Source organism: Aethalodelphis obliquidens, unplaced genomic scaffold (assembly GCF_003676395.1).
Source record: "Aethalodelphis obliquidens isolate GAN/ISIS:26980383/991018 unplaced genomic scaffold, ASM367639v1 scaffold46, whole genome shotgun sequence".
Lineage (NCBI taxonomy): Eukaryota > Metazoa > Chordata > Mammalia > Artiodactyla > Delphinidae > Aethalodelphis > Aethalodelphis obliquidens.
The window spans coordinates 10,102,141-10,125,546 of record NW_020837990.1 but is presented as its reverse complement, the minus strand read 5'-3'; the positions used below and the strand labels follow the sequence as shown (position 1 = coordinate 10,125,546).

At 47.5% G+C, this 23,406-nt stretch overlaps 1 protein-coding gene and 1 non-coding gene across 2 annotated transcripts in view; both read left to right on the top strand.

Annotated features, from left to right (window-relative positions):
* HTR3B (5-hydroxytryptamine receptor 3B) overlaps positions 1-8,885 on the top strand; it is a 38,026-nt gene extending 29,141 nt beyond the window's left edge. The window contains exons 8-10 of the mRNA XM_027081846.1: positions 7,134-7,344; positions 7,478-7,660; positions 8,650-8,885. Coding sequence (XP_026937647.1) covers positions 7,134-7,344; positions 7,478-7,660; positions 8,650-8,885 — 630 coding nt within the window. The remainder of the gene's footprint in view (positions 1-7,133; positions 7,345-7,477; positions 7,661-8,649) is intronic.
* LOC113607211 (U6 spliceosomal RNA) lies at positions 8,039-8,142 on the top strand. Its single transcript, XR_003427839.1, has one exon. It is a non-coding gene; the product is annotated as a U6 spliceosomal RNA (small nuclear RNA).
* Positions 8,886-23,406: the final 14,521 nt, after the last annotated feature.

Here is a 23,406-nt window from a genome sequence, read left to right as displayed (position 1 = left end):
TTGGAACTTCTCCCTGGGGACTTTTGCCCTGGGGGTTAAGGTTGGTTATCTAGCAGGCTGCCTTCCACCCTGGCCCTCTGGAACAGAGTAGGGAAAGAATACTGGGAAGAGCCACAGATCATGTTTGGTAAGGCAGGGAGTCAGACTCAGGGGCATTCCTGCAACTTTGGAAGACAAGTAGATTGAATGACTCTCCAGTTCAGTTCTTTGTCCCCCTCGACCTCGTTCAGCCTCCCTGACTCCCTATTCCCCCTATGTGCACCGTGTCGGCCCATGTTCTCCTACTCCGTGCCAGACATCCTACTCTGAATTTAGCAATCAAGTCACCCTGGTGTCCTTCAACGACCTTTAGCCAATAATGTGAAATTCAGAGCCCAGTTCCATGCCAACAATGGGCCTGCCAGGGTCCTGACAGCAAAGGATCAACTCCCTCTTAATCTAATCACCTCCTATGTCCAAGTCCAGGCTACCCAGCAGGGGTAGGGAACAGGTGGGGCAGGCAGGAGGAACAAAGATCTATTCTAAGTACGTCATCAACCTGGGCCTGATGTACATGCTGCCATTGACACTGAACCAAATGCTCCGGGTGCCCCATTAGTTCTGGCTAATGTGCAATCCTGTCTGCAGCTCTAGGACATGTATTGATGATCAGAGGGCACCGGTGACACTTTGGAGTCAGGCTGCATTCCGCAGGGGGCCCAGAGCACAGGCACCTCTGCCTACGAGGATGTCTGTGTGCAGCCTGGCACCCGATCCAGCAGCCATAGGAGGGGAGGTTTCCTCCAACACATTGCCAGAGGTGCTGGTTCCCAGAAAGAGCAGGGTGAACATTTGATTTCTATATGTAGTGTTTTGTTTCTTTTTTGTTTGTTAAAGAATGAGGGTAGGGCTTCCCTGGTGGCGCAGTGGTTGAGAGTCCGCCTGCCGATGCAGGGGACACGGGTTCGTGCCCCGGTCCGGGAAGATCCCACATACCTTGGAGCGGCTGGGCCCGTGAGCCATGGCCGCTGAGCCTGCGTGTCCGGAGCCTGTTGCTCCGCAGCGGGAGAGGCCACAACAGTGAGAGGCCCGCGTACTGCAAAAAAAAAAAAAAAAAAAGAATGAGGGTAGAAGTGAGAGGCGGTAGAAATAAAATTTGAGAACTTACGTTGGATAGAAAAGGGCAGACCGTTGTGGGAACTAAAGTGAGCTGGACCACAGATGTCCTCTCACTGACTAAATTTCATGCGGCCAGAATTGGGAGGTCCACAGGGGACTCCTAGAAAAATGCAGAGGGGCATCTGGGAAAGAAAGGCGCCTTGTTTACCCTCACTTTCAGATGTAATTTTCCTTTCTAGAGTAGGGTAGATTAATTTCATTGAGATATCCTTTGAATGCAGCTCAGAAACTTGATAGAGGATCCTTCTAAGCTCTATTAGGTCACTCCAGAGACAGAGATAAAGAGAGGAGAGAGAGACACACACACACACACACAGATATATAGATAGATGATAGATAGAGAGATAGAGAGATAGAATTTAGACCCCTAGAAACCCTTCCAGGGTCACTCAAGTAACTCTGGAATCACGGACTTTCTGCTAATCCAACCCGACCCATGGTCTAGATCCAAGAAACTCTCACTCTTGTGCAAGGATCTTACTTAAATGGCCGCAACTTTCCCATTCTTTCTGAATTGGGAATGTTAGGAGGGGCTTGGGAGAGGAGGAGAATGGGCTTCTGTATGAAGCGTGAGTCTGGGCGTCAAAATTCCAACTATGTCATAAAGATGGTCATGCAAAATTGAGTACTGGTGAGGTCTACCATCAAGGAGGCAATTAGAGGCTCACCTTGGGGCCTATTCCATCTCCAAGGAGCTCTCTACATACACATTCTGAATTAGATTGATCTCTTTCATTAACATCAATAGGCTGCAAATACCTTTGTGTACTTATTATTACCTGGCTTTAATGGATAATGAAATTGTGGCATAATATTGCTAACACCTGAAGGGTGTCTAATGGAGAATACGGACTGAAACCAAAGTGCTTTTTCTTCCCCTTCTGTGGAATTTAAAGGCACCAGCTCCTTTAGTCCATTAGAAATGATGGGCTCTAGGTAGGGGCAGTTCTGCAGAGAGTGGTGTCTCATTGAGCTGGTGACATACCGTCCCCTGGCATACAGGGGTCACTGCCTGACGTGATCTGCAGAGAGGTAGCCCTCAGAACACTGACCTTAAGATGAGAGCCCCCCTTTGGGTTCACTCCACTCTCCCACCCTACTGGAGCTAAAAGCAGCATTATTAACAGACTCTAATACAGCTCAATGAACACCTTTTGTGTTTTTATCGTGCACCAAGCTCAATGCTGAGCACTGAGGACACAAGCATGAATAAAACAAGTCTCTTGGCTCCTATCACAGGCCTCAAAATCTGCCCAAGGAGACATGGTAACAGTAACCACAAAACCAAGCACTAACTCCAAACCAGGCACTGTTTTAAGAGGTCATACTGTAACCCTCACATCTCTGTGAGATGCAGCCGCTAAGGATCCACATGTTTACAGGTGTTTGAATTGGGGGCAGAGAAGTTCAGTATCTTAACCAAGGTTATAGGGCGACTGGTGGAGCCTGGACTTGACTCCAGAAACTCTGTGCCTAATCCTGTATGATGGTGACACACAACTAAAGATAAGCAGTAATATTCCAGTCCAGTCTGTGGCATCCTGCCACTGTGTGTTACCGGCCAAGTCGCCTGTATTAGTTTCTTAGAGCTGCTGTAACAAAGGACCACTTTAAAACAATAGAAATTTCTTCTCTCACAGTTCTGGAGGTCAGAAATCTGACATCAAGGTGTTGGCAGGGTTGGTTCCTTCTGGGCACTCTGAGGGAGAGACTGCTCCATGCCTCTCCCTTAGCTTTTGGTGGTTGCTAGCAATCTTTGGCTTTCCTTGGCTTGTAGACATATCACTCCAAGGCCTGCCTCCATCCTTACGTGGCATTATCCTTTGAATGGATACAAAGGAGATCCGTTTCTTCTTCTTCTTACAAGGACATCAGTCATATTGGGTTAAGGGCCCACCCTATTCCATATGACCTCACCTTAACTAATTTCATCTGCAATGATCCCATTTCCAAATAAGGTCATATCCTGAGCTTCTGGAAGGACACAAATTTGGGGGGGCATTATTCAACCCAGTACCATCTGCCACCCTCTGACTCCCCCAAATTCATGTCTGTCCCATGTGCAAAATATAGACGCCCTATCCCAACATCCCCAAATGTCTTAACCCATTCCAGTACTGATTCTAAGACCAGAATATCACCTAAACTTTAACTCAGAAAGTCCCAAATCTTGTCATCAAATCAAGAATAGACCCTGGGTATGGTCCATTCTGGGGCAAACTTCGATCTGCAGACTTGTGAAATATCTAACCATCAGAATCTGGTTCCTGATCCCATAAGACGTGGGTTGGGGGTTTGGGGGGCAAGAGTAGAGACTTGTCCTGTCACCAGTTCTAACTCTATCATTTAGGATAGTGCCTGATACTCTGTGCATGCTCAATTCATGTTTCTTGGGTAGGGGGACAGAGGGCTTTGAGGATCAAAGGAGATCATGATAACAAAACATTTCTGAAAACTGTGGGATAAAATTAGAGTTTCTTTAGGCTGTACTGGGCTTGTAGAGAAAATTAGTCTAGTCCATAGGTAACATTGCCCCCAGATCAACTTAAAGAAAAAGGTGGGTCCTTTGTGCTTGAAGAAAACCAAAACTGTAGGAACTATTTGATCTGTCTTAGGAATTGAAACATCCTTGCTAAAAGGCAGAAAAATGGCTAAGGTAGTTCTGGAGGGTCTGCCTAGTTTCACGATTTTACAAGCCAAACATAGACATAGAGCTTTCTGCTTTATGTCACAGCCCAAGCTAATTGTCCACCCTTGTACCTACCTGTTTACTTTCAGCTATTGTTGATAGCCAGTGAGGAGTATCGTCACAACAGGACAGGCTACATACTTTTTGGGGCCTCCTGCAAAGTGAAAATGCAGGGTCCCTTGCTTAAAAATTATTAAGAATCTCAAAATGGCACAAAGCCAAGCATGGGCCCATCTCAGTGCCAGGCGCCTTGTGACTGCATGAGGCTGGCATGCCTCTCAGCCTCTCACCTCTTGACACGCCTCTCCCCTGGCACCTTGGGGAACATGAGGTTTGGTGAAACTGCACTTTCCTAGGAACCAGGGACCCTAAGGAGCCACACTGCCCATCTTTGGTTCTGTCCCAGATTTCCATTCACTTTCTGCATCAGCCTCTGGGTGGAGAAGAGTCATCTCAGCATGTGCTATTTACACGGGAACTTTATTTACAGAGTACAACAGCTAATCTCAATTGTACCCAAGGTGCTTGGCAAGGCAAAAGTAAACTGCTTTTTTAAAAAGGGAAAAACCAAGGCAAGGAGAGGTTCGATACCATCCAGAATCACTTGAACCAGCACATCAAATTGAGAAGCTTAGGAACTCTGCTGTTCCTTTGACTCTAAGTCTGGGCTCTTTCTGCTTAACCAACATGCCTACTGGTACTTTTCTTTAGGGTGGTATTCTTATTCCTTTCATCTCCTTTATGTAACATCCACCATGAAGTCTCTGGGGGTCTTCCCACTTCTACCCTCCAGAGACAGCAGGCTTGGTCGCCCCCATCTCCCCATATGGCTAGATCACCAACAGCCCAGGTGGGGCTCACAACACAAGAGCCCCTGTGGACTCTGGCCCCTTGACTCCCTTCCCCCTGCGCCTCCAAACACGGCTATGTCTGTCACAGCACAACGAAGGGAGTAGAAAGGTGCAGGTTGATGACAGGTCACGGTTTTCCTTGTTGCCTGCACTTGGGTAAAAATGTATTTTAACCAAATGACTGCAAAGCAGTGAGTGTCACTCTGGTTTAGATATTTGCAGCCAGTTATGTCTCATGTGAAAGACAACAGCCCGACTACAATACGCCGAACGGCTCTGGTCTGCAGAACTCCACTGAGTCAGGACACGCTTCCAGACCCAAAGGCTGGGGAGGCCCTGCCCTCACCAGCAAGGTGACATCTGGTCTCACCCAGCCAGGCTCTTCGCCCACCACCTTCCGCTCTTTCCCTGGTCTCTGCCCTGGTTCCTGTCTATGTGATCCTCATCCGGAGAGGGAGGCAGAGGTGAGAGAGAAGACCCTGAACTCAGTTCAGAGGTCTGATCAGACCAAGAGTAGGCTGTATGGGAAAGAGCACAGCGCTTGGAACCAGAAGATGTGGGAGCACATCCCGGCTCTGCCACTTACTCAGCTTACCTAGGGGGCTGAGCTTTATTTTTAAAGATCTATAAAGTGGGGATGCTCTATTACCTCCCAACAAACTGACAGTGAAGAGCAAATAAATCACATCCCATGGGAAAAAGTATCTAGCACACTATCTGACACGTAGAAGTCGTCCAGCTGTTTGGTGAATCAGAGAAATGGGAGATTTCAGACATTATTTTTTTCCAAATCTAACAGCAACGTGGCTCAGAACATTCATTTGTTCAGTAAACATTTATCGAACACCCACTGTAAGATAGGTATTATTTCTGGCCCCATGAAGGATTAAAAAATGCCATTTTCACCCTCAAACGGTCATTGCAAAGCAGTAAGTGTCTGATGGGGGAAACAGCCCTGTCATATCATAGTTTCTTTCCAGGAAGGATGAGAATAGATTTTGTATTAATTACAGACATCTCCTATTCCCATCCCAGAGAAGCTAGGTATAACAAAATGGCAACAGCAATCATTGTAATTTTATGAGTCTTAAATTCCCAGCTAAGAAACCTGCTCAGCAGCTCTCTGCCCAGCCGTGCAGCAGGCCCTGCTGGGTATCTGCAGGTGCCCCCACCTCACATCTACTTTTGCTCCTGGAGGCTGGTCTACGGCCTGTAGAGTTGGGACTCCTGGTCATGTTTGGCCAGTAGCAGCAGGGGAGGCAGTGGCAGGAGATTGGAAGGAGGGGGGAGAGTGAGTGGGGCATTTATCTCTCCATTTCTCCCCACCCCACGGTGTTTCTGCCAGCTGGCTGTGCTCCTACAAGGAAGCCACAAGTCCAACCAGCTTTCTGTCCCCTCAAGTTCCAACCACATTCCCGGTCTTTGGTCCCTTCAGGCCTAAGGGTAGGAACAGCTGACGCAGTCCCCCGAATCCCTGGGGCACTGTCCTCTTCCTTGTTGTTTCTCTATGTCCTGCCCACACCTTGTCAAGCCCTCCTCAACTTTCTTAGTTTAACTGTGTTATTTGTTCCTAACAAGACTCTGACAGATACACAGGTACTAAGGTGTTTGCATCTCGGGTAAGAAGAGAGACTAAACCAAAACCAATACAATATATTGCAAACTAAATGGTTTAAAAAGAAAGATTCTGGTGTAAGACCTGGTTTTAAAACAGTTTCTCACTCACCAGTTATGTGAATTTGGACAAGCAATTTAATCTCTAGGAACCTCAGTTTCCCGGTTTGTAAAATGGATATAATAATACCCAGCCCTGTGAGAGAGTGGTAGTGTATATATGGACATGTATACACTACCAAATGTAAAATAGATAGCTTGTGAGAAGCAGTCACATAGCACAGGGAGATCAGCTCGGTGCTATGTGACCAGCTAGAAGGGTGGGATAGGGAGGGTGGGAGGGAGGGAGACGCAAGAGGGAAGAGATATGGGGATATATGTATATGTATAACTGATTCACTTCGTTATAAAGCAGAAACTAACACACCATTGTAAAGCAATTATACTCCAATAAAATCGTTAAAAAATAATAATAATAATACCCAGCCCTCAGAGCAGCCCTCAGAGCTGTTGTGAGGATTAAATAAGACAAATCATATGAAACACTTATTCCAGTGCCTGGCATAGAGCAAGTGCTAAATAAATGGTAGCTTCTTCTTATAATGATTAATAATATTAATATTAGTTCTATGTAAAAGCTTAAAGGATTTTTTTCTATTTTCTAAACCACAAGATAATCTCCTATTCTAAACTACATAGACTTTTCTTATTATGCAGAAATGTTGGGACGGCAGAAAGTGTTCTTGGCTAAGTGTTCTTTGGCCAAACATTTGTCCATTGGCTTAGACCCTCTTGGCAACAGATTCCTCATCCCTGTCCAGGTGGTGATTCGCAGGCGCCCACTGGTCTATGTTGTGAGCCTGCTGATTCCCAGCATCTTCCTAATGCTCGTGGACCTGGGGAGCTTCTATCTCCCGCCCACCTGCCACGCCAGGATTGTGTTCAAGAGCAGCGTGCTGGTGGGCTACACCGTCTTCAGGCTTAACATGTCTGATGAGGTGCCGAAGAGTGCAGTGACCACGCCTCTAATTGGTAAGCAGCTCCGGGGTCTCTAGGTACCTGTCTTGCATTACTTCTGTCCAAGATCTGATGTTGCCTTTCAGATGGGGAAAAAAGAGGCCCAGGGACCCCTGCTAACTCCACCTCCATTGGCTCCTTCCCTCAGGGGTCTTCTTCACGGTCTGCATGGCCTTCTTGGTCCTCAGCTTATGCAAGTCCATCCTGCTGGTCAAATTCCTCCATGATGATCAGTGCAGCCAGCGGGAGTGGACCTTCTTGTGCTTTCGAGGGGACACCGATGCAGAAGGGTCTAGAATGGATTCCTGGGCCCAGCTCACTGGGGTAACAGGTTTGTGAGAAGCCTTGAGGTCCCTGCCTGGTTCTGCTTTATCACCCTCAGCCTTAGTTCCCATGGGTGGAGTACCAGGCCGTCTTGAGTCAGCTGTATGAAAAAATGGAAACACCTGCTTCTTAACCTCTGCCCTGCATATTACATTACCTCCCTGGAGACTGAAGACCGTCTCCTGCTGGCTTGCCAGGAAGCCACATGTCAGCCTAGAGATCAGGGCCTCAGTCCCCTTAGCTTGTTTTATTTTCCAGTTTGGAGCCATTGACTCCAGAATAGCAGAGTGCGTGCATGTGCACGCGCGCACACACACACACACAAATGGTTTGTATACATGTGGGATCTGATCGCTTAATGTGCAAAAGTATACAAATCATCCCAGTGTTCCCTTTGGCAACACATATACTAACACTGGAATGATACAGAGGTTAGCATGGCCCCTGTGCAAGGATGACATGCAAAGTCATGAAGCAGTCCATATTTTCACTGTATCCTTGAAAGTTGCCAAGAGAGTACATTCCAAAAGTTCTCATCACAAGAACAAAAATTTGTAACTGTGTGGTGATGGATGTTACCTAGGCTTATTGTGGTGATCATTTCACAGTGTATACAAACATTGAATCATTATGTTGTACGCTTGAAACTAACATAATATGTCAATTATACCTCAATTAAAAAAAAAAAAGAACCATTCCAGCCCCTGAAGCTCTAAGTCAATGTGGGCTGGCTGCTAGCTCAGAAAAATCTCCCGGATAGATGTAGCCTCGACACCCTACTTACACAAGCACCCTACTTGCTGTGTTCTCCAGGGGTTCCTTCAGCGCAGTCTTGCCTCCCCTCAGCAGGTAGGGAGAGGGTCCCCAATCCTAACTAACCCACTGCCCAGTTTTGCCCACCACCTTTCTTGAAGGTTGAGGCCATCGGCTTCAATGGGAAGGCTGGGGGAGCCTTGGTAGCCCCTGGCTCACCTAGAGTGTCTTCCTCTCATGTAGAGTCACCCATCTGTCAGGAGCACCAGGCCCAGCCATGGACCCTGAGGGAAGTCTGGTCCCAGCTTCAACGTATCAGCAGCTACTTCCAGACCCAGGACCAGGCGGACCGACAGGAGGCTGGGTGGCTGGCCCTCCTGGAGCACTTTGACCGATTGCTCTTCCAAAGCTATCTTGTTGTGCTGGGGTTCTACACCATCACCCTGTGCTCCCTCTGGGTGCTGTGGAGTGGCTTATGAAGACCCAAGTTTGCTGGTCTCCATCAATGTGTTTGCATGGCACTTGGGGAAGGCTGAAAAGTTTTTGTGGGGATATTGGAAGGGGACAAATGATGGGGTAAAATGTTCTCCAGCCCCCGTTGCCTCTTTTCATTCAGCCCAGGGATGCACATCATCGAATTAGCTATTGAATGACCCAGGAGTAATGCATTCATGATGAAAATGCATAATCAGTACGAGGTATCCAGTGAAAAGTAATCCTGGCCTCTTACCCAGTTCACTCCCCAGAAGTAACCACCGTTAGCAACCTCTTTCAGAAAATTTCTAGCACATGCAAGCATACATGTGTGTTTAAGTGGTTTTTTAAAAGGTGTAAGAGCACTCCATCTCCCAGTCCTGTCTTGGTCACTTATTCAGTCGGTCGTTCAACAAAACTTGTATTGAGTGTTGATTAGGTCCTAGGCCTTGTGTTAGGCACACGAGAGAGTACAAAATAAGTCAGTTTCAGATCATTCTTCACTTGACTTGATCCCTAAGGAACATTGCTCCAACCAGAACACAAAGTTCCCACCTTATCTATATCCTGGAGCTCTTGTTCCCTTCATCCCAGGTGAGTCTATCTTCCCCGTGCCTTCTCAGCAGTGCATTCCTATTGGAGGGGATCCAGATCTAGCACAACATTTCATCAACACGCACCATGTGTAAGGCACTGAGCTGGGGGATAGGCTTAATGCATGGCCCTTGGGTTCAAGGAGTTTATTATAATCTGCTATCCTTGTATTAGTCTGCTCTGGCTGCCATAACAAAATACCACAGACCGGGTGGCTTAAACAGAGATTGATTCTCTCATAGTTCTGCAGGCTGGAAGTCCAAGATCAAGGTGTTGGTAAGGTTGGTTTCTTCTGAGGCCTCTCTCCCTGGCTTGTAGATAGCTGCCTTCTTCCTGTGGTTCTCTTCTGGACACATACGTGTCCAAATTTCCTCTTCTTCTAAGGACACTAGTCACACTGGACCAGGGCCCACCTTATGAACTCATGTAACCCTAACTACTTCTTTAAAGGCCCTGTTTCTAAATACAGTCCCACTGTGACATATTGGGGGTTAGGACTTCAACATATGAATTCTGGGGGGACACAATTCAGCCCATAACACTCACATGATTGTGGAGGCTTGGCAAATCCATAATCTGTAGGGTATTCTGGCAGGCTAGAGACTCAGGAAGGAATTGCAGTTTGTGTTCATAGGCGGTCTGCTGGCTGGATTTTCTCTTCTGGAGAGGTTGGTCTTTTTCTATTAGGGCCTTCAAATGATTGGATGAAGCCCACCCACGTTCTGGAGGACAATCTGTTTTACTCAAAGTCTACTGGTTTAAAGACTTTAAACATTTAAGAGATACCTTCACAGAAACACCAAGAATAATGTTTGAACAAATATCTGTGGCCCAGCGAAGTTGACACAGAAAATTCGCCATCAGAGTCCCAATGGCCCCTTAGCTCCCCATCTGTGCCCACAGCCATCTGTCCAGATAGAAGAGCCCTGATCACCTTGCACTTGGGTAACTAATCAACTTCTGGTTCATTCTCCTCAGTAGCCAATTCTGTACTGATTATCCTATCTTATGGCAGTTCCTGTGGCCTCATAACCTGAATCCTAAGATTAGAATTCACGCCTTCCACAAAGTTTCCCTCCCCTTATATTTAACTTTCTTCATTTCTCATTGCTTTCTATTACAGAACCTTCAATCTAGCCAAGCCAGCCTGCCTACCATCCTGCTCAGGAAGGGGTTCATTTCCATCTAAGCCTCTATTTCTAGTTGGCACAGTCTTCTTCTGTTTCACCAATCTGTAGGTCCCTGTCTAAGACCTGGCTCAAAAAACAGCCTTCCTCCCCCACCCTTACCACTTGATCACCCTATGACTCTGTCCCCTCTCTTCTAACTTCAGACTTACATTATCTCCTATCCTTCTCCCCTTGAATGTTTCGTGGCTCTGTGTGTGTGTGTATCACTTGTCAAATAGATCGCACACTCCTAAAACAGAAATCTTGTTTTCTATTTCTAGGTCATCCTCATCTCTGCCCAGGTCCATACAGAGTTTTTTTCTGGTGATTCTGCCATAACTATTGCAGAGAAACTCATTCTAGCTCGTGGCTGATGGTAGACACATTTCTACCATCTACCAGTGTGTTTCCCCAAGTCTGAGGGACTGAATCTGCCCAGGGTCAGACACCCAGTCCCTCAGCATCCCTCACTCAGGGCAAGCACCAGAATTTGGTGGGTAGAATAACACCGTGGGCTGAGGGTAAGGCATTACTCCTAACACTGCTTACAGAGGACTGCTGTTTGCTAGGAACTTTTTCCAGCACTAAAATTGCCTTTAAAAAAATCTGCCCCCCATCCCCCCAAAGGAAAAGAATTTAAATTCAGACAGCCTTTACCGCATCCTCCCTCTCATTACCTCCCAGTTAATGCTCAACGCCAATTGTCCATGAAATTCCGCTGCTGCTGTTAATGAAATGAGGAGCGTAAGAAGTTTGTGAACAGGAAGTGTCCATGCAAACGCCCACCTGTTTCCCTCCTCGCTTCCTACTTCCTGCTCCTGGTCTCCTCTGCCTCGACCTGCTCAGTTAGCCTCTAAATTGATCTCAAATATTTCTTCACTGTCTCGGTTATTAGAAAAGGAAAAGATCTGCGGTGAGGTCCCCACTACAGAGGCTCCTTCCTTTCCACCACCTGACTTTGCTCCTGGCTCCATCACTACCTAGCCAGGGGACCTTGAGACTGACCTCTCAGAGCTTCAGCTTACTATTTGACATCAGGGCTGCTTATACTTATTCTACCCATATCACAGAATTTTGAGGCTCAGAATGAAGCAATGTATTTAAGAGTACTTGGAAAAGTAAATCATATATTGCGAAATAAAAACACCTGCCTGCTATCAACAGACGGATTCCATTCTTTAGTCTTTGCTGTGAGGTCCTCTTCCAGCTACCTCTATCAGAATCCATTTATGGATTGGATGCCCCAGAAGGGCCTTTATTCCAGAATCCAAAGACCAAGGGCTGAAGCCACCATATGCCTCCTTGTCAGGGACTTGGGCTGCGGGTCGGGCAAGGGGTGGGGGTGGGTGCTGCCCAAGGGACTTCCCATTTCACTTCCCATGCAGCTCACCTTGGCTTTCTCCTTAGGGAATCTCTCCCAGCCTCTCTATGTCAGCAGGCCTTCAGGAGTGAAGCCTGGCTGCTGAGCCAGGCCCCAGTGTGTGGACCTCCTCTGTCCAAGTGCCAAGTGGCCCTGATGTCAACATGGCAGCCAGAGACTCATTCTAAGCCCTGGGTCAGGGCCTGAAGCAAAGCTATCATTAGCGAATGGCACTTAGAGCCCTCCTCCTGGAATAGTGTCCCTCTGCAGTGGGACGAAGATAGGGCACCAGCAGCCCTTACTTACAGAGCAGCATTGGCTCAGCCTCTCCAAGTGTTTATACCTTTCATGATTCCCATTTCATAGAGGAAGACAACTGAGGAACAGAGCAAAAATGGGATTTTCCCAGCTGTGAATGCTCCTACCATCTGCTGTTTCCCAGAATCTCAGGTAGTTTCAGCACTCACCAAGAAATCTCAGCTCCAGTTCTGGGGACTTCACTAACATCTAGAATAAAGAGTTAGTTACGCACAACCCCTGGCTAGACAGGCAGCCCTCTATTTGTCATTATATCCAGAAAAACTTCCAAGGGCTGCTGCCACAATCTCCCACAGTCTCTGCATCCTGTTGGATGGCCAATAATTCGATGGTAGAGGTCTCACTTTCCTCCCAAGACATCCCCACTTACTTCTCCAGTTGTACTAGAGGAGAGGAGCTGTGTGGTTAAGGATACTGAGCCCCTCGTCTCTTACATCTCCATGACTCAGCCAGTCTCCCGGGGTCCAGCTTGAAGCCTCTATGGGCCAGACCCATAAAGGAACCAAAGAGCCGCCCTGCAGGCAGCCAGCCTGAAGCTGCCCGAAGGCATTAGCTCTCCCCTCGGTAAAGCCCGAAGGCTTCCTGGGCCCTCTCACTCCTCAGGGATCTAATTATGTATCTAAAGACAAGGTTAGTAGGAAGGGGTGGAACTTAAATTTTTACCCTACCCTGTGGCTCTGAGGTTCCAGAAAACTTCAGGTCTTGGGTTTTGCTTTTTTTTTCTTTCTTTTTTTTTTTTTAAATCAAAGTATAGTTGATTTACAATGTTGTACCAATCTCCGCTGTACAGCAAAGTGACTCAGTTATACATATATAGACTTTCTTTTTTTTTAATATTCTTTTCCATTATGATTTATCCCAGGAGATTGGATATAGTTCCCTGTGCTCTACGGTAGGACCTTGTTGTTTATCCACTGTTGTTTTGGGTTGGTTGCATCTGCCAACCCAAAACTCCCAGTGCATCCCTCTCCCTCCTCCCCTCCCCCTCCCCCTTGGCAATCACAAGTCTGATCTCTATGTCTGTGAGTCTGTTTCTAGGTCTTGGGTTTTAAGACCAGTTCCCAGATGGTGGGTGGTCACCCCAGGGCAGGGACAACAGTCCCTGTGTCCCCTCCAGGAAGGCTGTGCTTCCCTCCCTGCAACCCCATCTGTGCCCCAGGGCCCATCTCAGGTGTTGCCCTGTCCAGTTCCCCAGCTCACACTCCATCTCAGCAACCAGAAGCTCTTAGTCCTGAGTTATTCACCTGGGAGACAGTAAGAGATTCGCAATTAGCTGAGCACCAGCATGGAGGCTTTGGGGAGCTGCCACGCCCCCAGCACACTCCGGAATTGAAATGACCCATGCCAGTGATTAGATTAGGGGCTGAAGCCGCCCAGCGTTTCACTCCAGCCCCTCCCTGTCCTGTCAGGGGGGTGATGTAGAGAAGTTTGTGCTTCATTTGGCAGAGGCCATAAAGTGGGAATTGTAGCCAGGCTTTCTGCTGGGCAGGAGGGGACTGCTGGGTAGTAGGTGGGCTCGATAGCAGGCAGTAGAGCCGGGGTGGGGAGCCCTTTGCTCGCCCTTTACCTCACATTCTACCTCTCCCCAAGCCTAGTGCCAGGCTCCAAAGACCTGGGGCCCAAGAGGGCCTAGCAGGATTATCAGCCCTAACTGGTGTCACTAGGGACAGACCTGCATGGGGATGGCCAGCCCCCTGCCCAGTCATCTTGCTCATCCTCTTTAGAAAGCTCCAGGCCGAGAGCAAGGGAGTTGAGCAGCTGTTGGTAGTGCTTTCCCTCCCCACCTCCCTGGTCAATCTTGGCTTCTCGGCTCTTCCCCATATGAACCTCCCTCTGTCTCTGTCCCATCTGCCTCCTCCTGGGTGCTGACACCACAGGCTTTGAGGTCAGAGATGTTCATTTGTTCCATGATTACTCAGAGCTGACATAGCTTTGGTCTCAGTGCAGACAGAGGCTGCCTGGAGTGCTGTCTTAAGACAGGTTTTTTGGACGGAGGCAGGCTCTGCGGGAAAGAATGCTGTGATCAATTAGTGATGTCTGCCACAGGCAAGAGAAGGGTAAGAGGACAAGCAGAGCTAGTGCTCATTGAGGGTTTTGCCATGTGCCAAGCACTGTGCTGAGTGCTTAGGAGGTATCAGTCTAGGACCCCTAGAGAGCAGGGGGTTTATTGTGTTTACTGCTGTATTTCCAGTGCCTACAGCAGTGCCTGGCACACTGTAAACACTCAATCAATATGTCAATATGTGTTGCGTGAATCACACTGGGTTCAAATTCCAGCTCTGTCACTTATTAGCTATGTGATTTGGGGCAAGTCATTTAAACTCTGTGCCTCGGTTTCCTCATCTATACAATGTGATTAATATTAAACCTAGCTTATAGAATTATTATGAGAACTAAATGAGTCACTACATATAGAAAAGTGTCTGACACTTGCAAAGTCTTTGATTGAGTGATAGTCTTTGTCTTTAGTATCAATATCCCCATTTCACAAGTAATCATATCACTGATATTTGTGCCAGACACTTTTCTAAGTGCCCTCCGTCTATAATCTCATTGGACAGATAATATAAAAATGAATAAACAGAGACCTCAATGAATCTCGAGTTGAGAGGTCAGAAGGAGGAGTTCTCACACCCTGGATGATAGCAGAGCCCTACAGGAAGAAGAAAATCTTTCTCTTCTAGGCTGGCAGGAGCTCAGCCAATGAAAAGCCACTATGCTTTGAACTCTCAATTCCTCCAATGGACTCTACGTTTACTATAGCCCTCCCAGCTTCCTTTCGCCCTCTATAAAAGAGTTCTCGTCTCTTTGTTGCACAACACTTACACATGGCTCATCATGCTTGCAGACCCCAAATTACAATTCTTTGCTGATCCTGAATAAACCCATGTACTGCTGAAGAAATAACTGTCTATTTGTTTAAGGTCAATGATAGATAGATAGATAGATACTACTATGGTTATTATGAGGATTATATATATTATGAGATGCATATATAATGATATATCATAGTTTCTACAGTGTCCCTTGGTATCTGAGGAGCATTGGTTCCAGGACCCCACCCCCTTGGATACCAAAATCTGTAAATGCTCACGTGTCTTACAGTCAGTCCTCTGTATCTGCAGGTTCCACATCCATAGATACAGAAGGCTGACTGTATAATCCTCATAATAACCCTAGTATTATCATTGCCATTTCAGTTAAAGAAACTGAAGCACAGAGAGGTTAAGTAAGTTGCCCAAGATCATTAAGCTAGCCAGTGACAAAGCTAGCATTCAAATCGTAAGAGTCTGGGTCCAGATTCTTGGGCTCTCTGCTAAAGTCAGGCACACTCTGGCTCCAGAGCTTACACCCTTGACCATTACTTTTTAAAAGAAGCTTAAATTTGTCAACTTTATATATAAATAGAGGAGAGACCAGTGTTAGAAGATGGAAGTTTGAATTCCAACTCCACCGCTCCTTGGGTTCATGACCTTGGCAAGTTATCTCAGAATGTCAACTTTTTTCTCATCTGTAAATTCTGAGAAAGAGCTCTTTTGCTGAGGTGCTGTGAAGATTGAAATAGGATTTATGAAATTCGGGGTTCAGTGTCTTGCATTGGAGGCAATGAGAATGATATATGCTACTACCATTATTATTATTATCATTACTCTTTCCACAGGGCTGTTATGAGAGCAGAGATCATATACATAATGATGCTATGAAAATTCTAAAGATTTCCTAGTCAGAGCATTGTCCCTGCATCAGCAGCAGAGCAACAGTACCGGGAACTGGTTAGAAATACAGAATCTTGGGCTCTAAATTGGAATCTGAATTCTAGCCACATCCCAGATGATTCACTTGCTTATAACAGTTAGAGAAGCGTGGATCTAAAGAATGATGAAGGGAAAGGGGGACGGTCTGAGTTTTGGGAAGGGGACACACAGGAGTCCCGGGAGCTGGGGCTTCTCGGGCAGTACAGTGTCACGTGGAGCCTGCCTCTGCTACCAGGGCAGCCGGGCCCCCCAGGCACCTGCCAATCACTTCACTCCACTCAGTAATCTGCCCTCCCCACAACCAGAGCAGCCAAGCACTCAGTGCAGCTGGGTGGCTGAATTACAGGCTGTGGGCAGATGCTGGAGATGACTCTGTGTATGCTGTCCAAAGAGAGAGGGCAGTGAAGGGAAGAGAAGGCCCCTCCCACTGCCCTCCTTCCCCTGACAGCAGACACCCTCTTTTTTGGAGAACCAAGCTGCCGATACCAACCATCAGGTGGCCCCTTTCCCCCAGAGCCCACTCACCGTGGAGCAAACTCAGTGCAGCCAACTCCTGAGCCCTCCTGCCGGCCAGGTCATGGCCAGAGTATCTCCAAGGACCTCCATTGTGTGAATCCTTCCCCTCGCAGGAGGGGCTTCCTCTAACGGATTGGCCTCTGACCGATGGAGCAGGTTTGCTCGCCCAAATTCTCGCCACTCCCCAGAGCTTGGCGCCTCTGAACACCGGGCGAAGGTAGACCTGCGACCAGAGCTGCAGTCGCCCTAACCGTATCTGGCATGTAATCACAGGCCCGCACAGAGTGGGGCACTGGGAGTCCTGGATGTAGGAACATGTGCTCCAGTTTCCCCAGAAGGCAGCCGGCCAAGCTACGGTGGGGCAAGCGCTTTGCTGCCATCTTGCATCAAAGCGCTGGGCCCCGGGGGTGGGGACGGGAAGAACCCCAGGTGACAAGGTGCGCCGTGCTGCCGTCACCGCTCATTGCCTGCCTTCCAGAGGTGCCAGGGTGCAAGTGGAGACGACGCTCTGTCTCCCCACCCAGGTCTCCCTGCCACTATGTCTCAGCCCCAGTTGCAGGGAGGGATGAAAGCTCTCTCCAACTCCCAGACCTTCCCTGGCTGGTGATAGTTCAAACACCCATTAGGTTTTATGGGGCACTGATTCCAAGTGATGGCTCTGGGCTGCACTCCAAGACCTTAGGTCTCCCTGCACCCTGCTAACCCTTCTGGGCATTTGACCTCTTTTTCCCTCACCCTCTGCCCTCTTGCCTTTCAGCCTCCATGACACTCTGCCTACTCCCTGAACTTGACCCTTGAGGGTAACTGAGCAGAGCTCAGGCTTGTCACTGTGGCTTTGTAAATCTGGGGTCCCCTGCGCTGCCTCTTTGAGCAGCAGGGTGTGTGTGTGTGTGTGTGTGTGTGTGTGTGTGTGTGAGTTTGAGGGAGTCACTCAAATTTGGAAGGGAATTAGACCGTCTCGTTCAAAGCTTTCATTTTGTAGATGAGGCTGGGAGAAAATAACAAGAAACCATAGATAGTGATAAAGATGATGGCAATGATACTGATCACTGACAGCTACCACCTGTGGGATACTCACTAAATGGGAGAACTTCCCATATTGCACATAAGTGAGTCCTCCTGATAATCTTACAGGGTCGAGTAACTTTACAGATCCAGAAACAGAGGCCCAGAGAGGCTAAATAACTTGCCTAACATCACATAGTGAGTAAGAGAAAGAGTAGAATTTGAGCTCAGGATTATCTGACTTAACACCTATTAGCTTTAGTATCTAGATGTCAGTATCTAGGTGCATCTAGTGTCTCTAGAGTTTAGGGAGGTGGTGATGATAACCGGGGCCCTCCCTGTCGCAGGGAGCTGTGGCAGAGTTAAATCAGCTCCTGAGGCGGTGGGAGCTGCAAACATGAGGGGTCATTATTCTCCAGTGCAGAGCCCAGAGGAGAGCTGGGGTCTTCTGTTTCCCAATGCAGTGCGCCTCCCCGAGGTTAACCCTGCTGGGAGAGAGGCTCTGCCCTCGTGCTGTCATGTTAGAAGATGCACACACGGTCCTGGGCTAGAATCCTGAGGACCCCCTGTGCTCCCCTGCCCAGGTTGAAGAGAAGCTGGTGGGAAGGGTAAGGGAAGGGGTCAGATATGGGACTGGGCTACCGCAGGTCAAGTCAGGATGGGCCAGGTCCAGATTTAAGGAGGAGGCTAAGAAGGCTGGCACTGTAGTGTGACAAGCCATGCTGCTCTGAGGAAGTGATGGAGCTAGTTGGGGCTGGAGTAGAGGGTGCAGGGCTTAGGGGTGCCCAGGGCTGGGAGCCTTCTCTTTCAAAGAAAATAAAGAAGATGATAGGGAGAGAATCATCCAGGGCTAAATTCAAATCCTGGCTCCATCATTTAATGACTCTGTGACCCTAGAAAAGTTAAATAATTCTCTGAGCCTCAGTTTACCCATCTGTAAAATATGGATACTTCTGCAAAAAATGCCATTGGTAATTTGCTAGAGAAATGCAAATCAAAACCACAATGAGGTATCACTTCACACTGGTCAGAATGGCCATCACCAAAAAAATCTACAAACAATAAATGCTGGAGAGGGTGTGGAGAAAAGGGAACCCTGTTGCATTGTTGGTGGGAATGTAAATTGATACAGCCACTATGGAGAACAGTATGGAGGTTCCTTAAAAAACTAAAGATAGAACTACCATATGACCCAGCAATCCCAGTACTGGGCATATACCCAGAGAAAACCGTAATTCAAAAAGAGTCATGTACCAAAATGTTCATTGCAGCTCTATTTACAATAGTCCGGAGATGGAAACAAGCTAAGTGTCCATCATCGGATGAATGGATAAAGAAGATGTGGCACATATATACAATGGAATATTACTCAGCCATAAAAAGAAATGAAATTGAGTTATTTGTAGTGAGGTGGATGGACCTAGAATCTGTCATATAGAGTGAAGTAAGTCAGAAAGAGAAAAACAAATACCATATGCTAACGCATATATATGGAATTTTAAAAAGCAGTACCGATGAACTTGGTGGCAGGGCAGGAATAAAGACACGGACATAGAGAACGGACTTGAGGGCATAGCGGGGGAAGGGGAAGATGGGATGAAGTGAGATAGTAGCACTGACATATATACACTACCAAATGTAAAATGGATGGCTAGTGGGAAGCTGCTGCATAGCACAGGCAGATCAGCTCGGTGCTTTGTGACCACCTAGAGGGATGGGATAGGGAGGGTGGGAGGGAGCCTCAAGAAGGAGGGGATATGGGGATATATGTATATGTATAGCTGATTCACTTTGTTGTACAGCAGAAACTAGCACAACATTGTAAAGCATTTACACTCCAATAAAGATGTGAAAATATAAAATAAAATACGGATAATGATGTCCAACACATAGGATGAAGAAAATTCGGTCCCCTTTTCCCTCCTGTACCTTACCAACAGTCACTTCTAACTAAGGGGACTCTGGGCAATTAACTGAATTTCTTTTATAATAATAACAGTAACAACAACAACAATGACTACAGCTTCCATTTACTGAGCATTTACTATGTGACAGGCACAGCACTAAGAATTTTATTCATATTATCTTGTTAAATCCTCCCCCAAACTCTGTGGCAGATGCCATGCATCCATCCTGTCAAGCTCTAGAGAGGCTGACTGACTCATCCAAGGCCACATAGCTAGAAAGTGGCAGAGCTGACTTTTAAACCAGGCAGTCAGGAGAAGCTAGTGGTGGCCACATGACCCCCAGCTCTCAGTGGCTTACAGCAACATGCTGTGTTCCCACCTTGGATCAGCCCCGGCTCTGATCCATGTCCTTCCTCTGAGACCCACGTCGATGGAGCAGCCTCCATCTGGGACATCGTTGGTCACCGTGGTAGAGAGAAGGAGATCTCACAAGGGTCTTGCCTGGCCTGGAAGACAAATGTATCTTTTCTGCTCACAACTCACTGTGCTATTGTCCTCAATCATGCAACCTGCCCAACCACTGCAAGACCAGGAAGTGAGATTCTTACAAGTGCCAGAAAAGGGGACATCTGGAACATATGGAGCATGGCTCTAAGGGTCACCATATCTGGCTTCTAACCACCACATTCCACGGTATCCTGAGCCTCAGATTCCTCATCTATAAGGAGGGAGTGATAATTCTACCTTTCAGGATTGTCATGCTGACTTGTTTATAAAAAGCCCAAGTCTGGGAACCCTGCATCATGGCGATCTGTGTTTATGGGAGAATTCAGGAATACTCTGGGGCTGATCAGTTCAACCTTCGTTTGGTGGAATGACAAATAGAGCTATAGAATTTGGAAGGTTCCCAGGAAACAAGTGGATGTGCTTTGGAAAGTGCTGCTGCTCTCAGTGTGCCTGCAATCACCTGCAGTGGAGCCAGAGGGGAAGGAAAGTTTCCAGGATGACAATCAGAAGCAACAGCAACCACACAAATGTGATTATGTCAGCAGATGTGCAAAGTGCTCTTCACTTTTGGAGGATTCTTCATTTAGGACTAATTAAATATTTAGAAGCAGGAAGATGCAGAGGGTCTTCTCAGGGAAGCTATTCCAGGCCAGCAAGACCTTTGGTAAAGCGTTTGGAAAAAGCTGCAGAGGAGGAGAAAGAGGGTGGCTCAACTTGGAACAACACAAGGTTGTCAGGGCTGCCATCACCTGGGACACTGCAGGGTCCTCCTGCCCCAGTGTGAGTCTGAGGTTCTGTGTGGTGTGAGAAAACACACGTGGGGTTTGTGCTGGTGGTTGTGAAGGGGAGCTGCCAGTGGTTTCCTATGGTTGCTGTAACAAATTACCACAAACTTAGTGGCTTAAGACAACACCCTTCCCTTCCCCCCGTGTCCACAGGTCCATTCTCTACGTCTACGTCTCTATTCCTGCCTTGCAAATAGGTTCATCTGAACCATTTTTCTAGATTCCACATATATGCATTAATATACAATATTTGTTTTTCTCTTTCTGGCTTACTTCACTCTGTATGATAGACTCTAGGTCCATCCACATCTCTACAAATGACCCAATTTCGTTCCTTTTTATGGCTGAGTAGTGTTCCATTGTATATATGTGCCACATCTTCTTTATCCATTCATCTGTCAATGGGCATTTAGACTGCTTCCATGACCTGGCTATTGTAAATAGAGCTGTAATGGAACATTGAGGTACATGTGTCCTTTTGAATTATGGTTTTCTCAGGGTCAGATTGGGAGATTAGGTTTGACATAAATACACCACCATGTGTAAAATAGATAGCTAGTGGGAACCTGCTGTATAGCACAGGGAGCTCAGCTCAGTGCTCTGTGATGACCTAGTTGGGTGGGATTGTAGGGGGTGGGAGGGAAGTCCCAGAGGGAGGGGATGTAGGTATACATATAGCTGACTCACTTCATTGTGCAGCAGAAACTAACACAACATCGTAAAGCAGCTATACTCCAATTTAAAAAAAAAAAAAAAGACAACAAAGGTATGTTCTCTTACAGCTGTGGAGGTCAGAAATCCAAAATCAGTTTCACAGGGTTAAAGTCAAGGTGTTTGGGCAGGACTGGCTCCTTCTGGAGGCCTTGAGGGGAGAATCCATTTCCTTGCCTTTTTCAGCTTCTAGTGGCCGCCTGCATTCCTTGGTTTGCATCCCCTTCCTCCTCCTCCAAGACTCACCACTCCAGTTTCTGCTTCTGTCATCGCACGGCCTTCTCCTTTTCTGTCATAAGATCTCCTTCTGCCTCCCTCTTATAAGGACACTTGTAATTACATTTATGGCAGATTGGGATAATCTCTCCCTCTCAAGATCTTTAACGTAATCACACCTGCAAACTTCCTTTTGCCATATCCAGGATCCAGGGATTAGGACCTGAGTATCTTTGGGGTCATTATTCAGCTTACCACGTGGGGCATCTGAGATGGGTTGGAAAGCAAAGGGGGCAACCATGAACCCAGTCATACTGCAAAGATCTCCTGCTGTGGCCTGGCATAGAGGGCACCCACTAGGCCATGGCCATGGGTGGGACCTCTGTGGCAACCACAGGAGAGCCTGTGTACACACCTCTTCCTTCAGCTGGGTAGCCAGTGCCCAATACACAGTGCTACAGAACAGCAAAGACATGTCATGGAATCAATCAGTCTATCTATTAAGAACTGTGTATTCAGCCCCTACTGTGCCCTGTTGGCAGCTGATTCAGACCTGGGGCCCTGCTGCGTTCTCTGAGCAGGAGATTCATTCAACAAATATTTACTGAGCCCCTACTAGGTGTCAGGCACTGTTTTAGGTATTTGGGATACATCAGTAGACAAAGCCCCCAAAGATCCCTGCCCTCACGGAGCTAACATTCTATCAGTGGAGACAGAGGATAAAGAATCAACAGGAGTCAATCCTGTAGAATATTAGGAGGTGATGGGGCTATGGGAAAAAGTAGGGCAGAGTAAGAGGGATCAGGTGTGCTGGGGTGGGACTGGGCAGGTGAGGGTATTAAATGGAGTAGTCTGGGTGGGTTTCACTGAGCAGGTGAGATTAAGGCAAAGACTTGAAGGAGGCGAGGGGGGATTAGCCGAGTGGGCATCTGGGGGGAGAGAGCCCTGGACAGAGAAAACTAGAGCAAAGGCTCTAAGGCAGAGTGGACAGGATGATGGGAAGGGTCACAGGAAGAGGAGCAGAGCAGATGAGGACAGAGGGAACAGGGGCCAGATGGGCTACGAGGCCAAACCCGAAAATAAAAGACAAAGCAAAGCAAGGTCTCTAAACATTCTGGTAGGGGACTCTGGAAAACCCTCTGAACTGGAGCTAGTTCTGGTGTGAAGAGCTGATGGGCTTGCGGACATCACTAAGCCTCACTGAGATGCACTTTACTTGAGAAGCTTGCACCGGATTCTTTGACTCATCCATGCATTCAATGGACTTGGTCAAGCACCCATGAGGCCCCAGGCACACAGCACAGCACTGCAGACTCTAAGGCGGGTCATGCATGGCCTCAGCCCTCCCTGTCCAGGGTCCTCCCTGCTTTACACTCTGTGCTGGAAGAATTTAAGGGCATGGCCTATAGAAGAGAAGGCACGATGATGGAATGACTTTGATACTGAAAAGGAATTTGCCTTCCTCTGAGTAGTCCCAAAGGAAGGTCTGGATGGGTGGAAGGTTTTGTGTAACCGATCTGGGGAACAAGAAAGACTTCTGCAAAAATACAATGGGCTGTCATGAAAAGTCTCCTCATTGGACGTCTGCAAGTAAAGGCTGGAAGATCGTTTGCTGGAGATGTCATAGAGATTTGGGTGCTGGATGGAGGCTGGACTAGATGGTTTTTAAGACCCGAGGGAGTT